Source organism: Rhea americana, unplaced genomic scaffold (assembly GCF_003343005.1).
Source record: "Rhea americana isolate MKP2758 unplaced genomic scaffold, rheAme1 scaffold_145, whole genome shotgun sequence".
Classification (NCBI taxonomy): domain Eukaryota; kingdom Metazoa; phylum Chordata; class Aves; order Rheiformes; family Rheidae; genus Rhea; species Rhea americana.
Window position 1 is genome coordinate 1,454,040 of NW_028185539.1, and position 22,280 is coordinate 1,476,319.

At 36.5% G+C, this 22,280-nt stretch overlaps 1 protein-coding gene and 1 long non-coding RNA gene across 2 annotated transcripts in view; one reads left to right on the top strand and one right to left on the bottom strand.

Moving 5' to 3' along the window:
- Window positions 1–3,142: 3,142 nt before the first annotated feature.
- LOC146599160 (uncharacterized) lies at window positions 3,143–9,306 on the top strand. Its single transcript, XR_014895094.1, has 3 exons — window positions 3,143–3,246; window positions 7,475–7,618; window positions 9,282–9,306. It is a non-coding gene; the product is annotated as an uncharacterized LOC146599160 (long non-coding RNA).
- Window positions 9,307–18,687: 9,381 nt separating this feature from the next.
- Window positions 18,688–22,280, bottom strand: part of ADAM12 (ADAM metallopeptidase domain 12) — a 189,253-nt gene continuing 185,660 nt past the window's right edge. The window contains exon 23 of the mRNA XM_085299114.1: window positions 18,688–21,108. Within this exon, the coding sequence (XP_085155240.1) occupies window positions 21,048–21,108 (61 nt within the window). The 3' untranslated portion in view covers window positions 18,688–21,047. The remainder of the gene's footprint in view (window positions 21,109–22,280) is intronic.

Below are 22,280 nucleotides of genomic sequence, written 5' to 3' on the forward strand. Positions count from 1 at the left end.
AATTTAGCTTACATTGAAAAAATCATTATGTTTCAATATAGATTATATCCTGGCGCCCTGATTTGACAGATGGATCAGTATGGGAGCAGTGATGCAAAACTTAAGGATGCTTTATTTTGAGGGATAATGCATATGTTTTGAAAACACTCTTGAAACATTTATGATCACTTGCTGTGTGTTGAAATGTTTGGAAAATGTTTGGAATATTTGAATAATCATATGAAACTATTTATTTCCTTTCTTTTTAGAAGATTTGCTACACAGCATTTGTAGATGCCCTTGAGGTAAGAACGTCCTACAGATTTCAATTAAAGGTCACTGGTCCTAAAGGAGTTTGTGCTCATGGACTAGTTATCTCTTTGTCCACTACTGGTAAGTAGTACAGGATTTTAATTTATAGTAATGTGACTAATTTCAGAATTCTGTACACAGATTTCAAAAATCAATGAAAATGATCAAAAAGCGTAATGTTTTTTCTCAGCGAATGTTAGGGACAGCACATGATTTTAATTTAATACCCAGATCAACTAATATGAACTAAAATTAATCTGCAGATTAAATTATAGTTAAAATAATCTCTAAAATGCTCTCTCAAATAATTTTTAAAACAAAATGATGCGTATCCTTTTGACATAGCTGTATCCTTACTTTCTGTGTTTAGGAAGAATATGATTAAGATACAAAAATATATCTGTCAGTGAAAGATGTTGACATGCACACTCTTTCTGTGACTTACTCGGAAATCATTTTTATTGGGAATATCAGTTGAATTTCTCTTCAGGAGTCCAAGATTCTAGTTAGTGAATTGCTTGCCTTAAAAAAGTTGTATTTCTGAAGTTATTAAAAATTACAGTTGAAGTGTGAAAGGACTAACTATAGAAATGGAGTTCTTAAACGGACAGAAGCAAAAGTAAATTCTGTAAATGGCAGATGTTCAGGTGTCATGGGAATAACAAAAATCATCAGAAAAGAAAGTAATAAATAGTAGGGTTTTTCTGATAAACTTTGAGGTTTGAATAATGTATGCTTGGAATCAGGCGACTTAGGCAGAACTAGAACTTCTGAAATTTTTTTGAAATGATACCTGAACTGACTTTGGGAATTAGAACTTTATCATGAACCTTTTTTCTTATAAATCTAAGTTGACATTGGGGATTTTTTTCCACAGTGAAGGAAAGAGCGTTTTCCTAAAACGTGAAAATATCTCTTTGTAGATAATGTTGATTTTTTAAAATACATAGTAATTAAAGAATTGATGTATGGAATATTTTGGAGACTTAGTAGAAAAAAGTAAAACTGAGCAGGTTCATTTGATTGCATTTTGATATACTGTCTATATACAGTTAGTGTTCATTCGTGTGCATGTGTGCATACATACACGCATGTGTGCACAGATAAGCACTAAGTACTAAAGGGAGTATATTTTAAGCCTGTATAACTTGTTGCACCAACTGTTTTTTGTTACAGTTTATTTTTGCTTAATATGCAGAATATTTCTTTTAACCCTGATTTTTGAAATAGTGTCTGCAGATTGTTTACAATAAAAGAGAATAGGTTTCTACTTTGTTTTCAATTGGAAAGAGGTTTACTAAATCAGAAGAGCAACTACTCTATTTAAAAGAAGTTTTGTCTCCCTCTTTGGTAAAGTACAAGAAAATTCTGCTTAAATGAAGCAAGCAATTTTAATCAGTTGTACCCTCAAAAGAAGACAAACAGCTGCTGCTTGTTAATTGGTGAGTGTCTTCACCGATGATCTCATCATTTATTCACTGCTTTCAGTGGAGCCTTAAATTCTGTAAATAAAGGTGTTATCACCATGCAGTAATACTGCCTGAACGTTTGCAACTAAACAGCTCTAATAATACATGAAGGATTTATTTCAAAAGACAAATATGTGACCTTCACCCGTAGAGATTCATTTCTTCATCTAATAATCACGTTTGCTGTGAAAGGTCAGATCTCTTACAGGAAACCAAGGGGAAGTCATATTTAATTTGCCTAAGTGAAATATTAATTTGTTGTTAAAAATTATATCAAATAGTGAAGATTTTCCGCTCTGGAAAAAACGTTCACGTCTGGAACCATAGATTCTCACGGGTTGAAAAGGATCTCCAGAGGTCATCGGCCCTCTGCCCCGATGAGGTCCAGTTAGAGCAAGTTGCTCAGGGCCTTGTTCAGTTGAGTTTTGATTCTGTCCAGGAATGGAGATCCCACAGCCTCTCTGGGCCCCTGTCCCAGTATTTGACTACCTCATGTTAGAAAACAAGCAAGCAAACAAAAAACCCTCTTTTTCTCTCTCATATTTTGTCTTGTCTCTGCTTTATTTCCTTTTCTTTTCCTCCCCCATGTAAGCAACTTTAGCAGCTAAGCGCTATTTCTTTGCTCATTTGTGTTCCGTTCTTTTGTTCTGTCATTGCCTCTAGGTTTGTTCTGTGTATGTGCATTTTGCAGGTTGTTTCTGTGAGCCTTTACTGTCCTTATTTATCCTTCTGCCTCATGGAGTGGCTGAGTTCGATGTCTCTCTAGATGACCCCAGGACTTTTCCAGAATTATGTATTTATCTGACCAGTAAAAGGATGCAAAAACTTAATTTGATCATATTTTGTTTTTTTTGTTTTTTTAGCAGGTATTTTTAAGACAGGCTTGGAAGCCATTACAAAGTCTCCGAGGAAGGCAGTTACCTGAAATATTTTGTCATATTAATGATATCAGTTCTTATAACAACTTTGAATAATATAGTACATGAAACATACCTATCTGAAAATCACGGTTGTTCAAGTTAGTAAACTGGAAGGTATAAAATAATCAGATCATTGCTTTGTGAACTATGAAAACTAATCATTTACCAGAAGTAGGTTAATACTGTGCTACTAAAATGAATATCAGTTCTCTACTATGAATAACATCCTATTGTACTCTTTCAAAATTCAATTATCACTATGATCTGAGAGACGCTACATGTTTTTTTTACTCAAACTTAGCTGGTATATTTGCAAATCTTATCTAAAATGTGTTCTGTAATCATTTTCTCTCATACTATTGACAAAATTAAAGGATGATTAGAGTATTTAAAGTCATTATACAAGTATAAAATTGTTATACAAGTAGTTGTCCTTTGTCAGTATTTGTTTGGTAAAAATTCTTTCCTTTTTTTTCCCTTTAGCTAGTAAGACCTGGAAAAGTACACGCTCCTGATAAATTTGGCTTTACTGCTCTGATGATTGCTTCTCAGAAAGGACGTGACAGGTATTACTGCCTTCCTTTATCTCATCCAACAGGATTTGTTTTTTTTTTTTTTCTTTCCTTCCTGTATTTGGATCAAAATAATAGATCAAGGTACACTGGGGAAAAATGTGCACTGTATAATTTTGATATAACAATTTCATTATTAAAGATTACAATCACAGTAATCTTTTTTACCTCTGAATTCTTTTTTAATGAAGAAAAATCCTTAAATAGGATAGCTTTTTAGAATGCTTAAAACCAATCAAGAATATGAGCCATATGCAAATTTAGCATAAACTTTTTTTTCAATATCCATCTTAGGGAAAACATATCAAAAGGCTCTTTAATGGCTGTATATTTTATCTTAGACTTGCAAAAATATTCGTATGAGAGAGAACATAATGTACATCAGAAGAATAGAGTGCAAAAAAGGCATAACAATGTGAATATATTTACTTTTTGATAAATAGAGACTATATAGCATAAATATTGCAACATATATCTGTACTTATAGTGATATATATTAAAACATATGAAATATTTTGGTATGGCACTACATTTTCATAGCTGGGTATTGTTATTTATAGTCTATTTCTGACCACAAGTGCAAAATATCTTAATTTTTGACTTGGGCTGTAGAATATTTTGCAGATTTTGCTGTTACCATTCTTTTAGCCCATGGATGGGATTGTGCAAGTTCTCATCTGCTTCAGTGTAAGTAAGGCACTTAGTTAAATCTTCAGTGAATGTAGTCTGAGCTGGTTGAACTTGCATTGAAGTAGGTTAGCATTTGCTTTCAGACTCTCCTGAGGGGATGGCAGTTTTCAACTAGAGAAGTGGGATCAAGCAGCTGAGGGATAATAACATACAATCCCAGTGCAATTTATAGTAAAACTGCATGTCTGCAGCTTCGTATCCATGTTATTCAGGAAAGAGGGAGTCTCTGTTAATCCACTTTTGTCTCACTTCTGAGCACTGAATATTGCAGGTCAGAAGTGGTGTCTTTCTGAAGAAATCTAAAGAGAGAATACTTATGCTGCGTGTATTTTCTATGTATGTACACACTTGGCTCTGGCCAATAGTGTTTTTTCCCCTCCTTTACTGATCTATGTATTTACCCTTAGATTTGAAAAGAAAGAAATCAAACAGCATTAATATCTTTATTTAAAAAGGAGCCTGTCCCAAGCTGCATCTGCAGCAGACTGCTGTACAACAAAGGGAGCATTGATAGATCATCAGCAGGCATCTTTTCCTGTGTCAGAGTGCTGCTCAGTGTACATTTTGTGAGGGAGTTGTGTGAAGGAAATATATCTCTTCTTATTCAGAAGCAAAGAATGCCAGCACTTGTTTTCTAATCTGGAGAGTGAAGGTTGCATCCTAAGTGTGCTTCTTGAACTGTGTTGCTCAGGCGTCACCATCTCACGCTGTGCTGTGTTCTGCTGATTATTTTGTATTATTTTTGGAGAATGGTAAAATGCTGCTTTCACTGAAAATCCAGTCTATAGTGAAATGCCTGTTTCTGTCTGGTTGTGGGTCAGTTTTTTTAGGTCCCTTTTACTCAAGGATTAAAAGTTAGGTAGTTGTGGTAGGTGTGAGACTAATTTAATTCAAACTCACATCCAGTTTACATCCAGTAAATTGATCTACATTGCGCATTGCTCTTCATTTACAGAGTTTAAGGAATTTTCTGTAGACTGGGTGGTAACATCCGAGTAATGTCATTTTTAGTTTGCTATTCTGGGGGTGAATAAGTTTGTCTTTAATTGCTTGATTATTTGAAACACTATTTCCATTTTATCTGTAAAAAGGCATCAGCTATCTAGCTCAACGGCTTTAATTACAGCATCTCTGTGTAAAGACTTCTTCTGGGACTAGTTGTTTCTTGGACACTCTCTACATCCATAAAAAATACAGTGTGCTGATTGCTGTATTGTTTGACACCTATTCAAGTGCAATGGTTGGCAGTCATAGAGCTGATGTTCCTGGGGTAGGATGGTGAAGTTGTTGTTAGCCTCCAGGAATCCTACAGTTAAAGCCTATATTCTTCTCATGATTTTTATTAGCTGTCTTGGTTTTTCTTCTCTGGGCTCTGCTCCTCCGTATAAGTGATTTCTCTTAGCTATTGCTTGGTACTCTTTAGTGACTTTCTTCTGGCCGTGCTCTTTCACTGTTGTCGTATTTCCTTATCTGGTGGGACAGCCAGCCAGCTTCTGTAATTCCACATAGGTCTTGCCCTTGAAGTATATCTGTCACTGCCTTCAGCTGAAGTTGTCAGTATCCTTGTTACGTTGCTAAATAGTGCTGGTCTTGCTGGGCAGTTTTAAGTCCCACATCTAGCCATGCCGTTCCGCATGGTATTTTGATAAACTATGCGGGAGAGAATAGTGTTGCATGGTTTCTTTTGTGATCATGCATGTACTGCTTAAAATATTTCAGGAGCAGATAGAATCACTAATTCATATGTGCTTTCTTATACGTATCATCCCAAAGTTTGTAATCTTCATTCTGGATTTTTTTTTTTTTTTAAGTAGTGGGTGTTTTGATTTACTGTCTTTGCTTGAAAGAAATGCGTTGTTTTGTTTTCATCTCTGTTAAAGTACACGTTTGTGACCAAGGGCCCAGGATTTGGAAACTTTCTGAGCTTAAGAAGTATTTAAGGTTTTCTGCCTAAATCAGTGTGCAAGTGTACGTTCAGTGGATACAGTGTATTGTAGAACAAGATAGTTAGTCTTGCTAGCTAAAACAAAGCTTTTGGACTAATTACCTGAATTCTGAATTGCATTTATCTGTTTACCCAGCTTGTTTAAATGGGGTACATGACATGCTTTCAACATGCTTTCCCCTTGGTTATTTAGTAGTTCTTTCTACAAACCCGTTTCACTGCAGCATCAGCTGGACTGGGATTTTACAGTTGACTGTTTGAAGATGGTGAACTGTGATCACACCTGCATTCTGCTTACAGCTTAATTTGCTTTATTTATATTCTTTATTACATGTTTGGTAAATACATTGATATAGTGTAGAATTATTATTTTAGTGATAGGGTAAGCCAGTATAATATATTGTATTTTGAATAATGTTATACTTTTCTATATCAAAGACAGCAAGCCTTTTGAGTGCATTTAATGATAGCCCTGGTGAGGCCTCATCTTGAGTACTGCGTCCAGTTCTGGGCTCCCCAGTACAAGAGAGACGTGGAGCTACTGGAGAGAGTCCAGCATAGGGCTACAAAGATGATCCGAGGGCTGGAGCACCTGCCCTAGGAGGAACGGCTGCGAGAGCTGGGCCTCTTCAGCCTGGGGAAGAGAAGACTGAGGGGGATCTGATCAATGTGTACAAGGACCTGAAGGGAAGGTGCAAAGGGGACGGAGACAAACTCTTTTCAGTTGTCCCATGTGACAGGACAAGAGGCAATGGGCAGAAACTGAAGCACAGGAAGTTCTGCCTGAGCGTGAGGGGGAATTTCTTCCCTGTGAGAGTGACGGAGCCCTGGAACAGGTTGCCCAGAGAGGTTGTGGAGTCTCCTTCCCTGGAGATCTTCAAGGCCTGCCTGGATGCAACCATGTCTACCGTGCTCTAGGTGACCCTGCTGAGCAGGGGGGTTGGACTAGATGATCTCCAGAGGTCCCTTCCAACCTTACCCATTCTGTGATAGTATGGCTGATACTTTGCATGTTAATTTCTGTGGTAGTTGGTCTGCTTACTAGTAGGTTAAATATGTCCTAGTACTCATAAAAGCACTGTGGTAAATATAAATTAGTTTTTATTTAAAAATAAACAGAAAACTTCTACTACTGATAACTGACATTTTTGATTTTGCAGTGGTTGACACAACAATTTTATTCGACTAAGCATTGAACTGAAGACTAAGAAATTGAGCGAGTCCTACAGTTTTGTTAATTATAACTACACTCTGAGACATTGCTGTAGAACGATCTCATGCCCATCAGATTTGATGCTTCTGTGCTCTCATCCACTATCTTACTGTTCTTTGAAGTGGAGTGACCCTTTAAAAGGTTTCAGAAAGCTCTTAGGAGCGCATCAAACTTTAATTACAATCTTATTCCGTGTCTGTACAAGGCCAAGTAGTTTCAGTTCTTTCACACCTTACGGGGTTAGGTTGCCATTGAGAGATTTTTACTCTTGTCAGAAATTTACATGGGAGTGAACACCCTTTAAAACTTGAGCAGTGTTAGCGATGTCTTGTTTTCACAGCAGGTTAATTTCTTCTGTATTTTTCATGTTACAGTTCTGCTGGTCACCTGGATATTGTTAAATACCTGAAATCACAAGGCACTTCTTGGGAAACCGGAGATCTTGGGAGACTGCAGAGCTTTGCGTTGGGCTGTAGATGAAGGACCCTGTTATGTTACGGATTAATGATGGCTGTAAGGTAGGTATTTTATCTGTGCATTTCACTGAGAAGACACCATTGTCCTAAATCTAAAGAGGCTGATCTCATGCTAGTCCAGCGTTGAAAAATTTCTGAAACCTTTGGGCAAAAGAGCCTTGCTCCCTTGTGGAAACTTCTTTACCTGAAAGGATGGTGACAGTGACATAGGTTCTGAAGAGTAAAGAACGGTAAAATTGAACGAAAAATGAAGCTGCGTTTGTGCTAATACATACTAACGTGATAGGAACATTAGACAGTGGTGCTTTTGCTGAACTCTTTTCTTATTAAACCTTTCTTTTTAGCTGTATTTCGTTAATGGGAAAACAGAAGTTCCTCAGTAAGGAATAGGGAAAAAGGGAAATTCTCTTATTAGTAGGGGATAGAGGCTATGATAGGGAGCCTTTCTGGCCTAAAACTAAAGGTTTTGTAGCTTTAGTAAGTATATAACATTTTGTTTTATTTACAGGCTTCCATAAAGCTGGAGATAGGCAGAATTGCCTGCTTTTGGTTTCACACCACACGGAGACACGATCTTGCATTAGCAAACAAAATTGGACATATTTAATAATGGCTCAGTAAATATTAGAAATTGGGTGATATAATTTAATCAACATGACTGCAGATGATAAGGTGTTCAAAAGCTCTGATTTAAGACTGCTGAGAGGCTAAATGAAAAGTTGAAGATTCAGAGATAAGGACTGATGGATATAATGTTATTCTAATTGAGAGTAGTAGAGAATGTAAAGTACTGAGAAATTAAATTGATGACCTGTAAAACAAGCCTAGATTGAGAAAAATCAGATTGATAGAGGTTCCTTCAGGAGTGTAGGCAGAGCAAGGGGCAGGAGAAATAAGAATGTGTGTTGGATAAGCTTAAATTTTACCTAATGGGTGTCTTGTAAGTGGTCAAGATAATATAGATTTATTAAGTATTACTAAAAACTTGTACACAGTGTGATGGCATTTAATCTTGTATTCCTTTTATAGAATAGAGGGTGAAGCTGGGTCTTTTCTCTCCTTCTCTGCCTTTCTTCTCAGTGCCATCTTTGGCAGTCATGAGATCTGCTGAGATTCCTTACCCCTCCCCTCGTATCACTCTGCTCCGAAGATTGACTTAAGCATAGGGGAACTGTGTTCTGACAGTTTCTGGAGCAAAGGGAGCAACTCTGTTGAGAGTGTTTGGGGGAGAGTAGCAGGACGTAGGCTATCAAATGGAGAGTCAGCGTAGGTGGCATAGTCCCAGGTCTGGGGAGTGGGATGGAGTAGAACACTTTCATTAACTACCGAGTATTACTGCCTTGGCTATCTGAGTTTCTGTCTTCATAGTTTTAATGCTGCTGGTATTTGTTCTAACAGTAAGTTTATGGTTAAAGCACCCCAAACTACGTGTTTTCTGTTACTGCGTTTGTAATGCAGTACAGTACAGCATGCTTTTCATGCTTATGATCTTATACCTCTAGATGAGGAGGAAGGGAAAGTTTCTTACCAGGAATTGCAGTTCTGTGAGGTGCACTGTCAATGGACATGCTCTGTGTGAGTGAGTATGTCTTGAGGTTACAGTTTGGAAAACTTTTTATTTAGTAGCTGCTAAGAAGCATTTGCCTTGTCTTGTGCTCTGTTTCCAGAGCATAAAGGGCAGTAATATTGTTTTGTCCCTCAATAGCCAAGAGAGTTTGGAGAGAAAGGGCAAGATGCAAGTTAGCACATCTCCAAGAACTGCACTGCACTGGTAAGTAATCTCTCTTCTTTCAGCTTTTGCCCCTTTGCTTGTTGTACTGTGGTTAACTTCAGACCACCACTGGAGATGAGTATCAACTGGAAAACCACCAAAGTCTTGGAAGTCTTTAGAACTTCCATGGAGCCAAAAGAACTGTTGAACCAGTTTTGTATTCATATTAATGCACTCCAAGGCTCCAGTGACTGAACTGTTACTCAGGGCAGAAATTCGCATGACTTGATTTTCCACTCTGGCTGCTTCATAGACATCTATAGAAAGTTTGGTTTTTATTTTTTATGTGCAGGACTTACAGCTATTCCAATTCTCATAGAGTCAGATGGTGAATTTCTTTAGTTGGATGAGGTTCTAATAGCACTAACTGAGCCCTCAAGGAGCTTAATATTCATATTAAAAACAAAGTAAAAGGATCAGCAATTAGAACTTGGACTTGTGGTTCAGGCTGAAGTATTTAGCTTTGAAAGAAAGAAGTTTCTTGGATGGATGAATGGCCAGTAGTTATCATTGGCTGAAGTGGTGAAAAAAAAACTGCTTAAGGTTAAGTTAAAGTTCCAGTAGCAATCAGATCTCTTGCTGGAAAAAAATTTTAGTTTTAGGACTTTTTCAGCTTCAGAAACTTCAGTACATTCTAGATGGGGGAGGTGAACAGTCAGTGCTGAAAGAGTGTTCAGGTGCAGCTTGACAGAATGAAGAAACAACATCTCAAGCCATGCTAATAGTCCAGAAAAGTCAAAGCTGTCAGAGAAGATAAAGCTCAAATGTCAGTATACTGAAAGTATAATTCACCTATTTAAATCAATCAATTTAATTATCTTTCCTGTTATTTATGCTAGTGTTTCTGGAGTTTACTGGAATACATTTTAAGTTGCAAATATTCATGACGGAGGAAAAAACAAAGACTCCTTAAAGATGCTTGTATAAGATATTCCTCTGTAATCACCTTTAGGTTTGGGTTTTGCCTGAATGGCTGAAAATATGGCCTGGCAAGAGAGCTGTGCTGCAGCAAAACCTGTATTGCTGCACTAGGCTGACCCTGTGGAGTTACTCAAGTAGTAAATCTGGGATCTGGCTTTATACTGTGGCCTGGCATAGGAAATGAGCTACATGCACAGCGTGCTTCAAGGGGACCTGGGGCTCTCCTCACTTACGCAAATACTAAGTGTGCCCATCTGAGCCAGGCTGTCACAGGAATGGCTTGAATGCCTTGGAAAAATGCTCGAAAGGCAGACTTGGCTGCAGCAAGAAAGAAAAAAGTAGCTCATTTATCTAGAGGATTTACATAAAATTGGCCAGGGGAGCTGTAAGTCTGTCGAAAAGACAGCAGAGCTCAAAGAGGATACAATGAAAAGGAGGAATGAATGACAGAAAAAGACCCAAAAATGACAAAGAGGGAAGAAGCAAGGAAAGGATTCTGGATGTGGAAGAACTAAGAATATACAGAACTGTCTTGAAGAGGACCGAGCTGCCTGGGCAAGGTCCTTAACGCCCTTGAGGCGACACGGGAGTGATGCTGCGCTTGGACACTTAGCGTGAGTGTGACAGGGATGCTGCAGTGTCCGTGTGTGCGGACCGGGAGTACCTGTATGTGCTACAGGCTGACCGAAGTGTGCGCACACCTGCAGGAGGTGTGTAAGGGTCCCCATCCCCAAAAGGGGAAGTGGAAGCTTCGGACCACTGAAGACTCTACTTTAGAGCTTCTATTTTTCTTTAATTAAGGCTAATATTTTAAGATTGTTGGCTGGAAAGAATTCAAGGAAAGTAATAGTCCAAACCTTATAGAAAATACATTTGTAGGGAAAAGTTCACAAATTACTGAATAAACATATTCTTGATACCTTCCTAATGTGCTTCAACGACAAGCACGGAGGAGTTTGATTAATTTTTGCAGCTGTTTTTGACCTATGTTCTTATACAGATTTGCAAGTCACATGCAGCCTACTTGAGCTTTACCTAGGAATTCTTTCAGACCATCTGTTCGAGGCAGTTTCCAAGTTACTGCCAAAATAAAATTAACAATCTCTGTACTAATCTAATGGCTCTTCACTGCATCCTGACGTGGGCCATAGGTAGCAACCGTGATATTGAAGTGCTTTGGTGCTTTATGCTTTGTTAAGACCTTTGTGTCTGATTTCAGTGTCGGTCACCATCACTGTGTATTAGATTGATATAAAACACATACCAGTCTGATGCTCCTAAAATAAGAGTTAGGGCTCTTGTTTCAGTCTATGCTCCTCGTAGGGCCCTGGGAGAAAGTTCCTAGGGCTGCAGCTACAACACCTACCATTTGTGATTGTTTTCACAACTTTAGGTACCTGGAAAAGGATGTTGTTTCTAATGTGATTTTGCAAAGTATTGAATATTATGCCACTCTTTCAACAATATGCAGAGGTATAGACTTCCCTTACACAACCACATGATTAATGATGGTATTTGATTCTTTTTTTTTAAAAAAAATATGATAATATTTAAATATCTCTTAATCTGAGCTTGGGTCAGATCAGCAATGTGAACAGGTATTTATTATCTTCAGATTTAGTAAGTTTTGTCTTTCTGTAAGAGGTAAATGTTAAAGGTAAGTGCTTAGAATGGACACCACTGATGAGAGTTTCTGCAGTAAGTGGAAATAAGGATGTAGCATCTTTTAACAGGAGCTGGAGCAGATGTGAATATTAAAGCACATGTGAATATTAAAGATGGCAAGACCCCTGTGATGGTATTTCTGAAATGATGTATTCCTTTCTGAAAGATTATGAAGAAAAAAAAAAAAAAAGAGACCCTGTGAAGAGACCCCCCCCCAAGTGACACGTGAAATGAAATGCAGTACTTCAGATAGACTTAAGAGATCCACATTCATTCTAATAGGATGTGTTTTCAAATTCTCTTGCACCTTGGAAACTTGTTTGAAATTTTGTTTGGAAATATATAGATTGTAATTATAACAATATTAAGTTTTCAACTTGGCTATGGAAGAAGGTACCTATGAATGTTAAACTGAGAAACTGTCTTTTGCATCACGTTTATTATAACCAGGAGTCTTTGATGCCTAATACCTGTTAAATCTGTGTATTATTTTTGAGCCCTCGTTCTGTAAAACCCAGATATTGCCTCAGAGCCACTACGCAGAATCCTCTGTGATCATTTGAAATCCTGGTGAAGTCTGTAAGACTTCGCCTGTGCCGAAGAGGATGTGGTAGTAGGTAGCACCGTGTGCTTGGGCCCGCGTGGTATCAGTGTATGCTGACATGTGGCAGGTAACAATAATGTACCTCTCTTAAATAACATAATTCTCTTAAAATGCTCTTCGTTAAAATGTGGCAATATTAAATAATCAGGAAGAACTTCAGATTTTGCTGGAGAAGGGAGCACACACTACTGTTAAAAATGAGGTCGCTAAAGTAACCATAGCTTCCCCATTCTTTTATTTTTTAAGTGATAAATTGAATATACTATTGTTTTTGTCTTTCATTGTGGTAAAGAACTAGAAATAGCTAGAAGTTTTCACAAACAGGTATGAATAATTTCTATATTTCAATTTCCCAGCTTTGGGTTTATTTTTTAAATGCATTTCTTTCACCATTTTTCTGATTTTTGTTTGTTTGCTTAGAGCTTGGTTAATTTTTTAGAAGACAAAAAGAAAAGCCTATGAGAAAAACTGCTATTTTCTTACCTTCCAACTCAGGAATGGGTAATTCAAATAAAAGAAAGGGGTGTTTTTGCACCAGGAAAGTGGAAGTATGAAGACTGGATGTCCAGTTAAGCACAGTAACTTGTCTTTTTCACTTGTAGCGTTCAGTTTTCCAGGTACTTGGCATTCATTAAAATGTGGAGCTCAGCTTCTTTTTCAGAAGTTCTTCTGTTTTTAAGCATATCTGTAGGTTTACAGTCGTTGTTTCCTTGCATTGAAAACAAAAGCTTTTTACATCTAGAGTTAGATGTAAACCAAAATATTTACATACACAAACATGCTTCTTGATATTCCCCTGAGAATATTGCAAATCCTCTTTATGCTGCTGGAAATGAAATGCTAGATTTTTTTTTTTCCTTCTCTAATGCTTGCCTCTGTTTTTTGAGACCTTTCTGTCTTCATGACTGTCCCTTAGTAAACAAAATTAGCAACTCTTGCTGAAGCTTGTTAATATTCATTTTAAATTTTCCAAGGAGATGCTTCTTTGCCTCAAATCATGAGTACAGTGCTTGTGCAGCATATTTAGCTGCTGTTTTAGGAATAAAGAATACATTTAAGGTGTTTGACTAGCTAACATTCTTTTAGGAAAGATCAGCCTGATGTATCTTTGTAAAAATAAAATCTATATATCTATACATACATTTATATATATATATATATATATGTATGTATGTATGTATGTATAGACAGAGAGAGAGAGAGAGAAAGAGAGACTTTAGCTTTTGGCTTTCTATTATTTGCAACCTTAATAGTAGAATAATCTGATTTAATTAACCTGGGGCCTTTTCAGACAAAACTTCCTTGTAATTGTGTCTGACAGGGACACTGGTTGGGAGGTAAAAATGAATTGTCACCACTGAATTCAAATCATCAAAACTACTACTACTTTTAAAGATGTAAAATTATTAGTTTAGCATTTGACCTAGCCTGGCTTTAAATAGTATCTGGATTTACTTAAGATTATTCCATTATTATATGTAGGGTATTAAGGTGCTCGTTACCTTTTATGATAATGAAAAATCCAGCGTGGCTTTCCTTTAACTTTTTGTTTATTTGTTTGTTATTATGTATGTTTTTCCAAAAGATGCTAATATTAGCAGTCCTTGATGTATCTTTGTAGCTGTGATGAAGGCAGGTTGCCAGAATAACAGATAAATTTGTAGAAACAATTTGTTGAAACTTAAGAATTGAATGAAGATTAAATACAACTGGAAAAAAAAATTAAAAGTTACTTGAACATTTTGCAAGAAAAAAATTGCTCAAATTGTCTCAGAAACATTTTACCTTACTGAAGAATATAGTCGAATCTCCCTGTGGTATTACTTTGCTGTCTGCTTTTTATGTATAGCTAACTTTAGAAAATGTACAAGAGGAAAAAGCACCATATTTCTAGGATTTACTTTCATCTGTTCCTTTTTATTTTCAGCTAATATTTATATCAGAAAATATTTCTATTCCTTCTACTTCAAGGTAGTATCTGCAATGAAATTAATATCCTGGTATTCTGTTAACTCAGTATTTCAAAATCAGAAGCCACAGCAAATTGTGGAACTGAGTTTTCTATTTATTCTCTTTTATGTGATGCGGACTTAAAAATACAGCTGCTTTGGAAATTTTCACAGAAACGGAGAGGGAGAAAGGGCTGCAATTTGACACTAGACGGTGATCCCGGTGATCCCGGAGCAGGAAGAAGAGATGAAATAGGTGCGGAGAATGAGAGTGAGGTTAGGAGTGCGGGGCGTGGGAACCGGGAGGGGGGGCAAAGAGGATGAGATGGGGTCAAGGAGGTAGGGAGGGTCTGGCTGAAATATAGCCACGGTGCTGCGCTGTAGGGCTCTGCTGCTGGCTGAAAGCATCTGGGACACTGATAACCAAACGTGTGTTTTGTCCTCTGTCTGTTTCCAGAAGACCATCTATTGCTACTGCCTATTACCAAAAAGGGTGGAAAAGTAGAGAGTCAGGCATGCCATCAGATGTGATTTTTATCTTTTCATTTTTTTAAAAAAAGTCTTAGATGCCTTTATGTCAGGCAACACCGTTTCAAAGTCAAGCACTGAAACATACAAAAATTCAGAATTAAAGTAGCTTTTTTTTTAAAAAAAAAAAAAAAAAATGGGCCCTTTCCTCCAAATAAAACATTAGCTAATATATTACGTTATCATGTACTTATTTTCCCTCAGAGGGTTATTTACACATAAATAATTCAAACTAGCAGTGGTAATACGTATACCTTGCTTATATTTGCTACAGTGGAAAGGATCTGCGGGTAATGATTCCACTCCAGAGACAAAGTTTCCAAAACCTACAGGGCAGAGAGCTGGAAGCTTTTTAAAATTGCTGTCATGCTCACACATAGCTGAAATGCAGAAAATGCAAGGCCATTTAATTCTGTATACTTAAAATCTTTGGAAGTGGCCTGTCTAGTCTACTTGCCCAAAGCCAGTTCTGGCCCATGGTAAACAGGAAAGCTACTTCTGCAGGATTAAATTTCTGCTGTGTTATCACCTGAGCAAAGACTGCTGTATTGGACATTCGGCTTCATGGTAGTTGCTTTTTTTCTGTCTCTCTGCTACATGCTCTTTCAGTGCTTACCTCTTTCTATGTTTTCAGTTTGCAGAATAGCCAATGCATCTACTAACTTTTTTTTTTTTTTTTTCTTTTTTTGGAATGGGATTTTTTTCATGGTTTAACTGAGATCTGAGGTTTTTTTTATTATTTAACAAATTCTCTCCTTTTTCCATATTATTTAACAGAAGGTAAATCTTAAACATCATCTGGGAATAACTGCTTACGTAAACTGCAGTGACATAGCAATGAAACATGCATACAGAAAAAGTGCATTCTATTCCATACTATTTTTTTATTTCATATGTGTATTTAGAGCAATGAGAACTTGCACAAAGATGCCCTTATCTGTTAGCATGATATAATTTATGTTGAGAAAATGCTTGTATTTTATTAACAATTTGGGTAATTACATAGGCAAAACCAAATATAATTAAGAACATATTTATTGAGAGATAGTACTTAACAATAAGCAGATTGTTCAGCTATTGATTTATGAGACTGTGTTCACTTGAAGCACCTTTGGATGGAAGAGTCTATAAGAAATGCATACATAAGTAAAAACCTGTTACGTTGTTAAAACCTTTTACCTAGCGAAGATTGAAAAGTTTAGCAAGTTGAACTGAAGCATTATAAATGAATGGTTCATAAAAATCGTATGCTGGTTTATATGGCTCCAGTCTGTGTTCATTCTGAGCCAGGCAGTCTGTAGTGTTTAACGTATTAAACAGTTAAAATTACTTACCACAGCTACATCATTTCTTAATAACACTTTTTTCAAATGAAAATATGCTTTGTACGTTTAGATATCCTGCTTAAACGTTTATCTAAAATATTTCTGTTCCTTCTCTTAGTTTGATTGTTTACAGTCATGGATCTTCTCTAAATGTTTTATTTAAGAAAAAAAAATACAACGTTTTTCTTACCCTGATGCATTTCTTGTGCACAGGTGACTATGCTGGAAAGGTGTGTACTCACAGGTATGTTAAAGGATATAAATTCAGGTATGTAAAAGTAGGACATGTAATGCAGAGATAAAAATTCATTTATCTTTTGTACAGACACACACTACCTCCATACGACTTTCCTTTCAAAGCCCCATAAGTAACCGTTCTGCAGATAAGTAAACCTGAAGTCAGAACACCATCTTACTTGTAAAAAGAGAAAGTGAGAGAGGGGAATGGAAGAGAAACGTTTATCTTGTCATTATGATCCTGTTGGAGATTCTACCTCTGAATTAACTGAATTCCAAGTTTTTAAAATTCTTATTTCAATATGCTCTAATTTTTTAACGCTTCTCTCTCATTTAACAGTATTTTGTGGAAAAGGATGCTAGTGTATGGGGGCAGCTTTATCCTTCGGCAACATGTAGTATAGTAATCTGAAAGGATGGTGTGTATGTAGAATGAGTTTTAGCATTACTGAGTTCATAAAATTATGTTGCAGAGAATGAATTTGTTTACTGCTATGTTGCAATTTATAGTTCAAGTAAAGTACTATAATTAGAAGCTAGTAAAAGAGAGTATTACATACTCAATCAGAAGAAATCAGAACTGAAATTAAGAAAAAAATTAGGTATTTATTTTGAGCCTTGAAAAGGGATAGATATGAACTTAAATGTTGCTGCTCTCTGATAGCAGCAGCTATCAGCTGAGAGCTATTAAAAAAACAACAAACAAAAAACGAGGGAAACGAAAACTGAGAGATCTGATGGAGCCGAAGGAGGGTAAATATGCCATTTGCTTTTTATTTTGCATATTTATTCACTTCTCATTATGGTGATTTGTAATTACTGTTCTATTGATTAGCATAATAGCATTTTTATGCACTGCTTTAGGGAGCTTGCTGTGCCCTTTCTTTGCCTCTGAAAGGGGAACTTATCTCAATCAGGAACTGCGCTGTCTCGGGTTGAGTAGACAGAGGCTGAAATGTGTGTATGGAAGAGGGGAGCAAGAGCAGCCATCAGTACGTCTAGTGATGTTCTGCTCCGAAGACCTCAAGAACAGAAATTGAATTCCATAAAAGATTAAATATTATTTAAAGGATGATACATCTTAATTGTTAAAGGTAACTTAAAGTTTATTGAGCATAGAGGTAGATGTACATGTTAGGACAGCCCATAAAGCCTGTGTTGACAGCACTGATTTGAACCCAGATACCACAGGTACGTACAATGAGCAGCTACCACAGAGTAGCAGATGTTGAAATTTCACATCCTGATATGTCCTGTGGTAAGTTGCTTAGACTGTCTTTAAGAATGTAAAATGATTCACCTGGTTTTCACAGTGGAATTTTGCATGAAATCTGCATGTCTAATCACTAATTTTGCATATATTTAAAAAAAGCAACTGACACCACCATCTACTACTCCCATCCCAGGGAAAAATTGTGGACTAAAAATGAAAGAACTATTTGATTTTTTTTTTTATTTCCAAAAGCTACAGATCTTAGATGCAAAATTCTACAGGCATAGGAGTATGTATAAATAAATTTTCCTATCTGCTAGTTGCAAAGATTCCAGATTATATGACTGTTCCATACATCATACCTCCTCCTCAGTTTTGCTTTAAAAATAAAATTCAGCTTGTAGTGTGTCAGTAACTACCATCTGTTTGTTTCAAGTAATAGCAGTCATTTCTCAATTTGTTTTTTGTTTTAGGTAAGGAAGTAGGATTTTTTTTCAAAAGGTATAAAAATCTCTAGCTTTATCCACGTATAACATAAGATACCAACTCCATTATGTAATATATACATGTAATCTCACACTCGTAACTATGAAACTACCTTCCAAGACATTGCGTACATATGCTTCAGTAATTTAGAGAAGTGTTAATAGTTAATAAATTTGACGTATACTTTTCTGCTTATTGAGAGGTTTTAGTAGTTAGTTCACAGCTTGGTTAAACATATTTTTCAGATCCCTCTCTGGAGAGAGAGAGAGAGAGGTGACTTGTTAAAGACAGTAAAAGGGTATTTTGTTAATGACGCTGTGTTGCCTCAAGGCTTCTGCTGATCAGCTGGAGAAGCCACAGTCGCTCTCTCCTCGTCCTTTGAAGACTGGCTGAGCTTTGCCTTTCTCCAGCAATGGCAGGTACGAGACTACTGGGCAGCCTCTGTGGATGCTTGTGTGCTTACAAGCGCAGGAATGTACCAATTGCAGCTACAGGGCTCCTCCTTTGAGGGATACTTAGACCATCTAGGTAGTTTATTCTAAAAATTCCACTGTTACTGGGACTGAGGACACTTAGTGATGTCCTTTTCAGTCATTCTTTTACTGCCTTCCTCCATACATGAAGAATTACGTGCGTCTTGTTTTGTTGTTTCTCCTTTTGGGGGAAGGGAGTGAGGATCAGGCACTGGTCTGTATGTGCGACAGGTTTTCAGCATCATCTGAGAAACTTTCTAGCTTTTGTGTGCTCAGTTCCCAGAAGGGATGGTCTGCAGGCCATTCTGGATTAAATGCTGCTTAGAGGCAAATTAGGTGATGGGAATTATAGGGATAGAGTTCAGTGCCATATATGGGTAGTTCTATATAATAAAATAGGTTTCATGCCCCAACTTTCTACTTATTACCCTAATACATGTGTGCTAAGTCAGACTTATCTAAGTTTAACCTCAGTGAATTTAATGGCACTAACTTTAGATGCAAACAGATATTAAAAACTTTCTCATCACCTAGTTTCACTTTCTTCTTTTACTACTTAAAATTTCATCTTACTATTTAAGAGTCTCTTACAGCTGTTTCCAGAAATATACGGATAGAGCGTAATTATTTGGCATTCTAAAAATGGCCTACGCAAACAAAAGAAATGAGGTTATTTATTTCTGCTGTGAATTGAGATGGCTCTCCCCATTTTAGATAAAAAGCTACTGTTGACAGAAGAAGTTAAAATGTTTTAAATGCAAATATCTCACATACATAAAAAGCATCATCTAAATGTTCTCGTATCACCTGGAAAAAAGTTTTTTTTTTTAGCTGCATTACCAAGCCTAGGATGACTTAACATCCTACTATTGTAGTAATTTTCCATAGAGTATAAAATGCACTGGGGTTTCTATTATGATTGCTTTGTGAAGCAAGTTTATTTACTTTATCCATAAACATGACTGCTATATTTCTAGGAAAACTAAATACAATTACACTTACTTACTAAAATGAGATCCAAGTTTCTATCAATGCATTTAGTCTGCTTAAAGAAAAATCTACAAACAACTAGGAAACTAACCTATGTCAGGTAATAGTTTCTGATCTCTCTATTTTAATTGATATTTGAAAATTGTTTTTTATTACAGCATATATGAAACAACTTTATTCAGCAGTGCTACTGAGATGGTACAAAAGAGATGAGACGTAATGTATACAGTAAAGAGAGATGGAGACTTTTTTTTTTCCTGTGTACTAGCAAATCCATGTACTAAAGTATGCATCTTGATTTGAAAAGGTAAGAAACCCAGAAAAATATTTGAGAAGTTAAATTCAAAACAGTAGTAAATACGCAAAATAAGTCGACAAGCAGAGCTATGAGGCAAAAGAAATAATAGTTGATTTTTGAAGTGTAATTCTTTGTAATGCTTGGCGTTCCCCCCTCCCCCTGTGTGTAATGTAATGTAGTCTTAACAGTATAGCTGTACAACATAGTGAGATGGTGCAACCTTACGGAGTGTAGACTGATTTTAATGACCAATGCATCAAAAATGTAATGTCACTGGAAGGCCTGATATCTGCATTAATACGTACTAACCATATTGTGTTTGAGGAAAATGAGGTTACAAAATAGTGTAATGATATACAGTACTTTTTCAGTAAGAGAACTTGTCAAAAATGAGTGCATCCTCTTTCAGCACAGATTTCTTCACAATTTCAAACAGTAACATGAAAATTGAAGCTACAGTACAACTGCTAACACTGAGTATTACTCTGGTTAATACACATGCTATTATCTGTGTGCAGATATCAGGCACTTCGTTGTGTTCCAGAAAAGATGTTTTACCCTGATGTTCTCATTCAAAATTTTGTTATAAACCATTGAGATGGAGTTTATACATTTGATTTATCCGTGAGTATCAGTACTCCATAAAGAACAGATCAAAACTAAACACTCTACATAGGACCAATAGAGCAGAATTATTCAAGTTCACTAAAATATTACAAAAAAAGGCTTCCTCCTTAGGAAAACTCAGCTATGGTAAAAATATCTACTACAGTGCACTGCACTGTAATAAATATTCAACATAAATTAATAATTTACAAGTACCTGAGCAAGTATACAGAGCACCATAGCACAGCACAGCACCAAAGGCAGTAGCTCAGAATTCTTAAAAATTATGCTGTTTTAAACATTAAAAATTCTAAGTATTGTCATACAAATGAACTCCAGCTGGAGTTTAAAGGTAGTGCAAACTTCTGTCTTCACTTTTTAAAATAAAGGTGTCAGATCTCCTACTCATTTCACGTCAGCAGTGTTGCTAGACCTGTGTACCTGTGGGGGATGCTTAGGAGCAGGCCTGTTGGAAAGAAAGAAAATACAAAAGTGTTGTTTAAAATTTTCAAGTGGTAGCAGCAGACTGCTTTTGCTTCCCTCAGACATGCCCGTTCCTGTGTTAATTGCTGTCTGACCAGCAGAATAAGATCGCTCAGTGTTCCAAATGTTGCTCGAAACTCTTCAGGTTGACAGGTGTTCATCAGTTTTGCAGCCCTTCAAAAATGCTACTTAATCTTGTAGAGCAGCAGTCAGCTTAAAGCAGTACAGGTAGCCAGCTTGAAACACTATTGCTTTCAGAAGATTTTATTCAAGTGTATAGAATTCACAGTGAGGAACTTGATCAGAATTGATCCTTGTGGTCTTACTAGAAGCATTAAGAAACTAACTGTTTCTATTTTTAATTTTTCTGAGAAGTGCCTCAGTAGTGAAATTCCCATGGCTTAAAATATTATTCCTCCTCACTGCTCATTTTTTATTCATAGGAAACTGAAGACCATTAGGTAAGAAAATAAGAATGACTGCAAAACCTTTTTTTTTTTAACAATTAGAATCCCTATGTAAACAACAGGTAACAGTATCGCAGCTAAGCCAGTGGCAAAGTCAGAAATTTTAGATGCGCAGAGAATTGCATGAAAATCCTGGGAGGAAACTCTTCAAAGATTAGATATTTGTTTGCAGGGTAATTGGGAAACTCTGTGGCTCAATAATTATTAGATTCTTATAGTACAATTGGTATGGTCTTGGGAAAATCAATTTTAAAAAGGCTCAGCATATCAAATACCCGGTTAAAAGAAGTGGGGAATGATCTCAGCTACTAAAAAGAGGTGGAAGAAAATCTTTTAAATTGATATCAGCAATTGCTCACTAAAGTAGCAAACCTTTCATCCTCTTAGTACGATATTGTTGTACAACATTACTCTCTGATATTGTTCAGTCAGCTGGGTATGCAAAGAGGTACTGTAAAAGAAGTTGCAATAGGAATATTAGGCCTTTTTGTGCTACTGAGACTGGCAGTCTGCACTGTGATCTACAACTGAACTGTTTGTCCCTTACGTGTATTTATATAGGGACTGTACATACTTCAAAAATCATCTTGTCACACAATTTTCATCATATAAAAGTATCTGGATTGTACCAACTGACAGCATTTTTGTTTAGTGGTCAGAGTTTTTGTACCAAAAAAGCCACAAATTC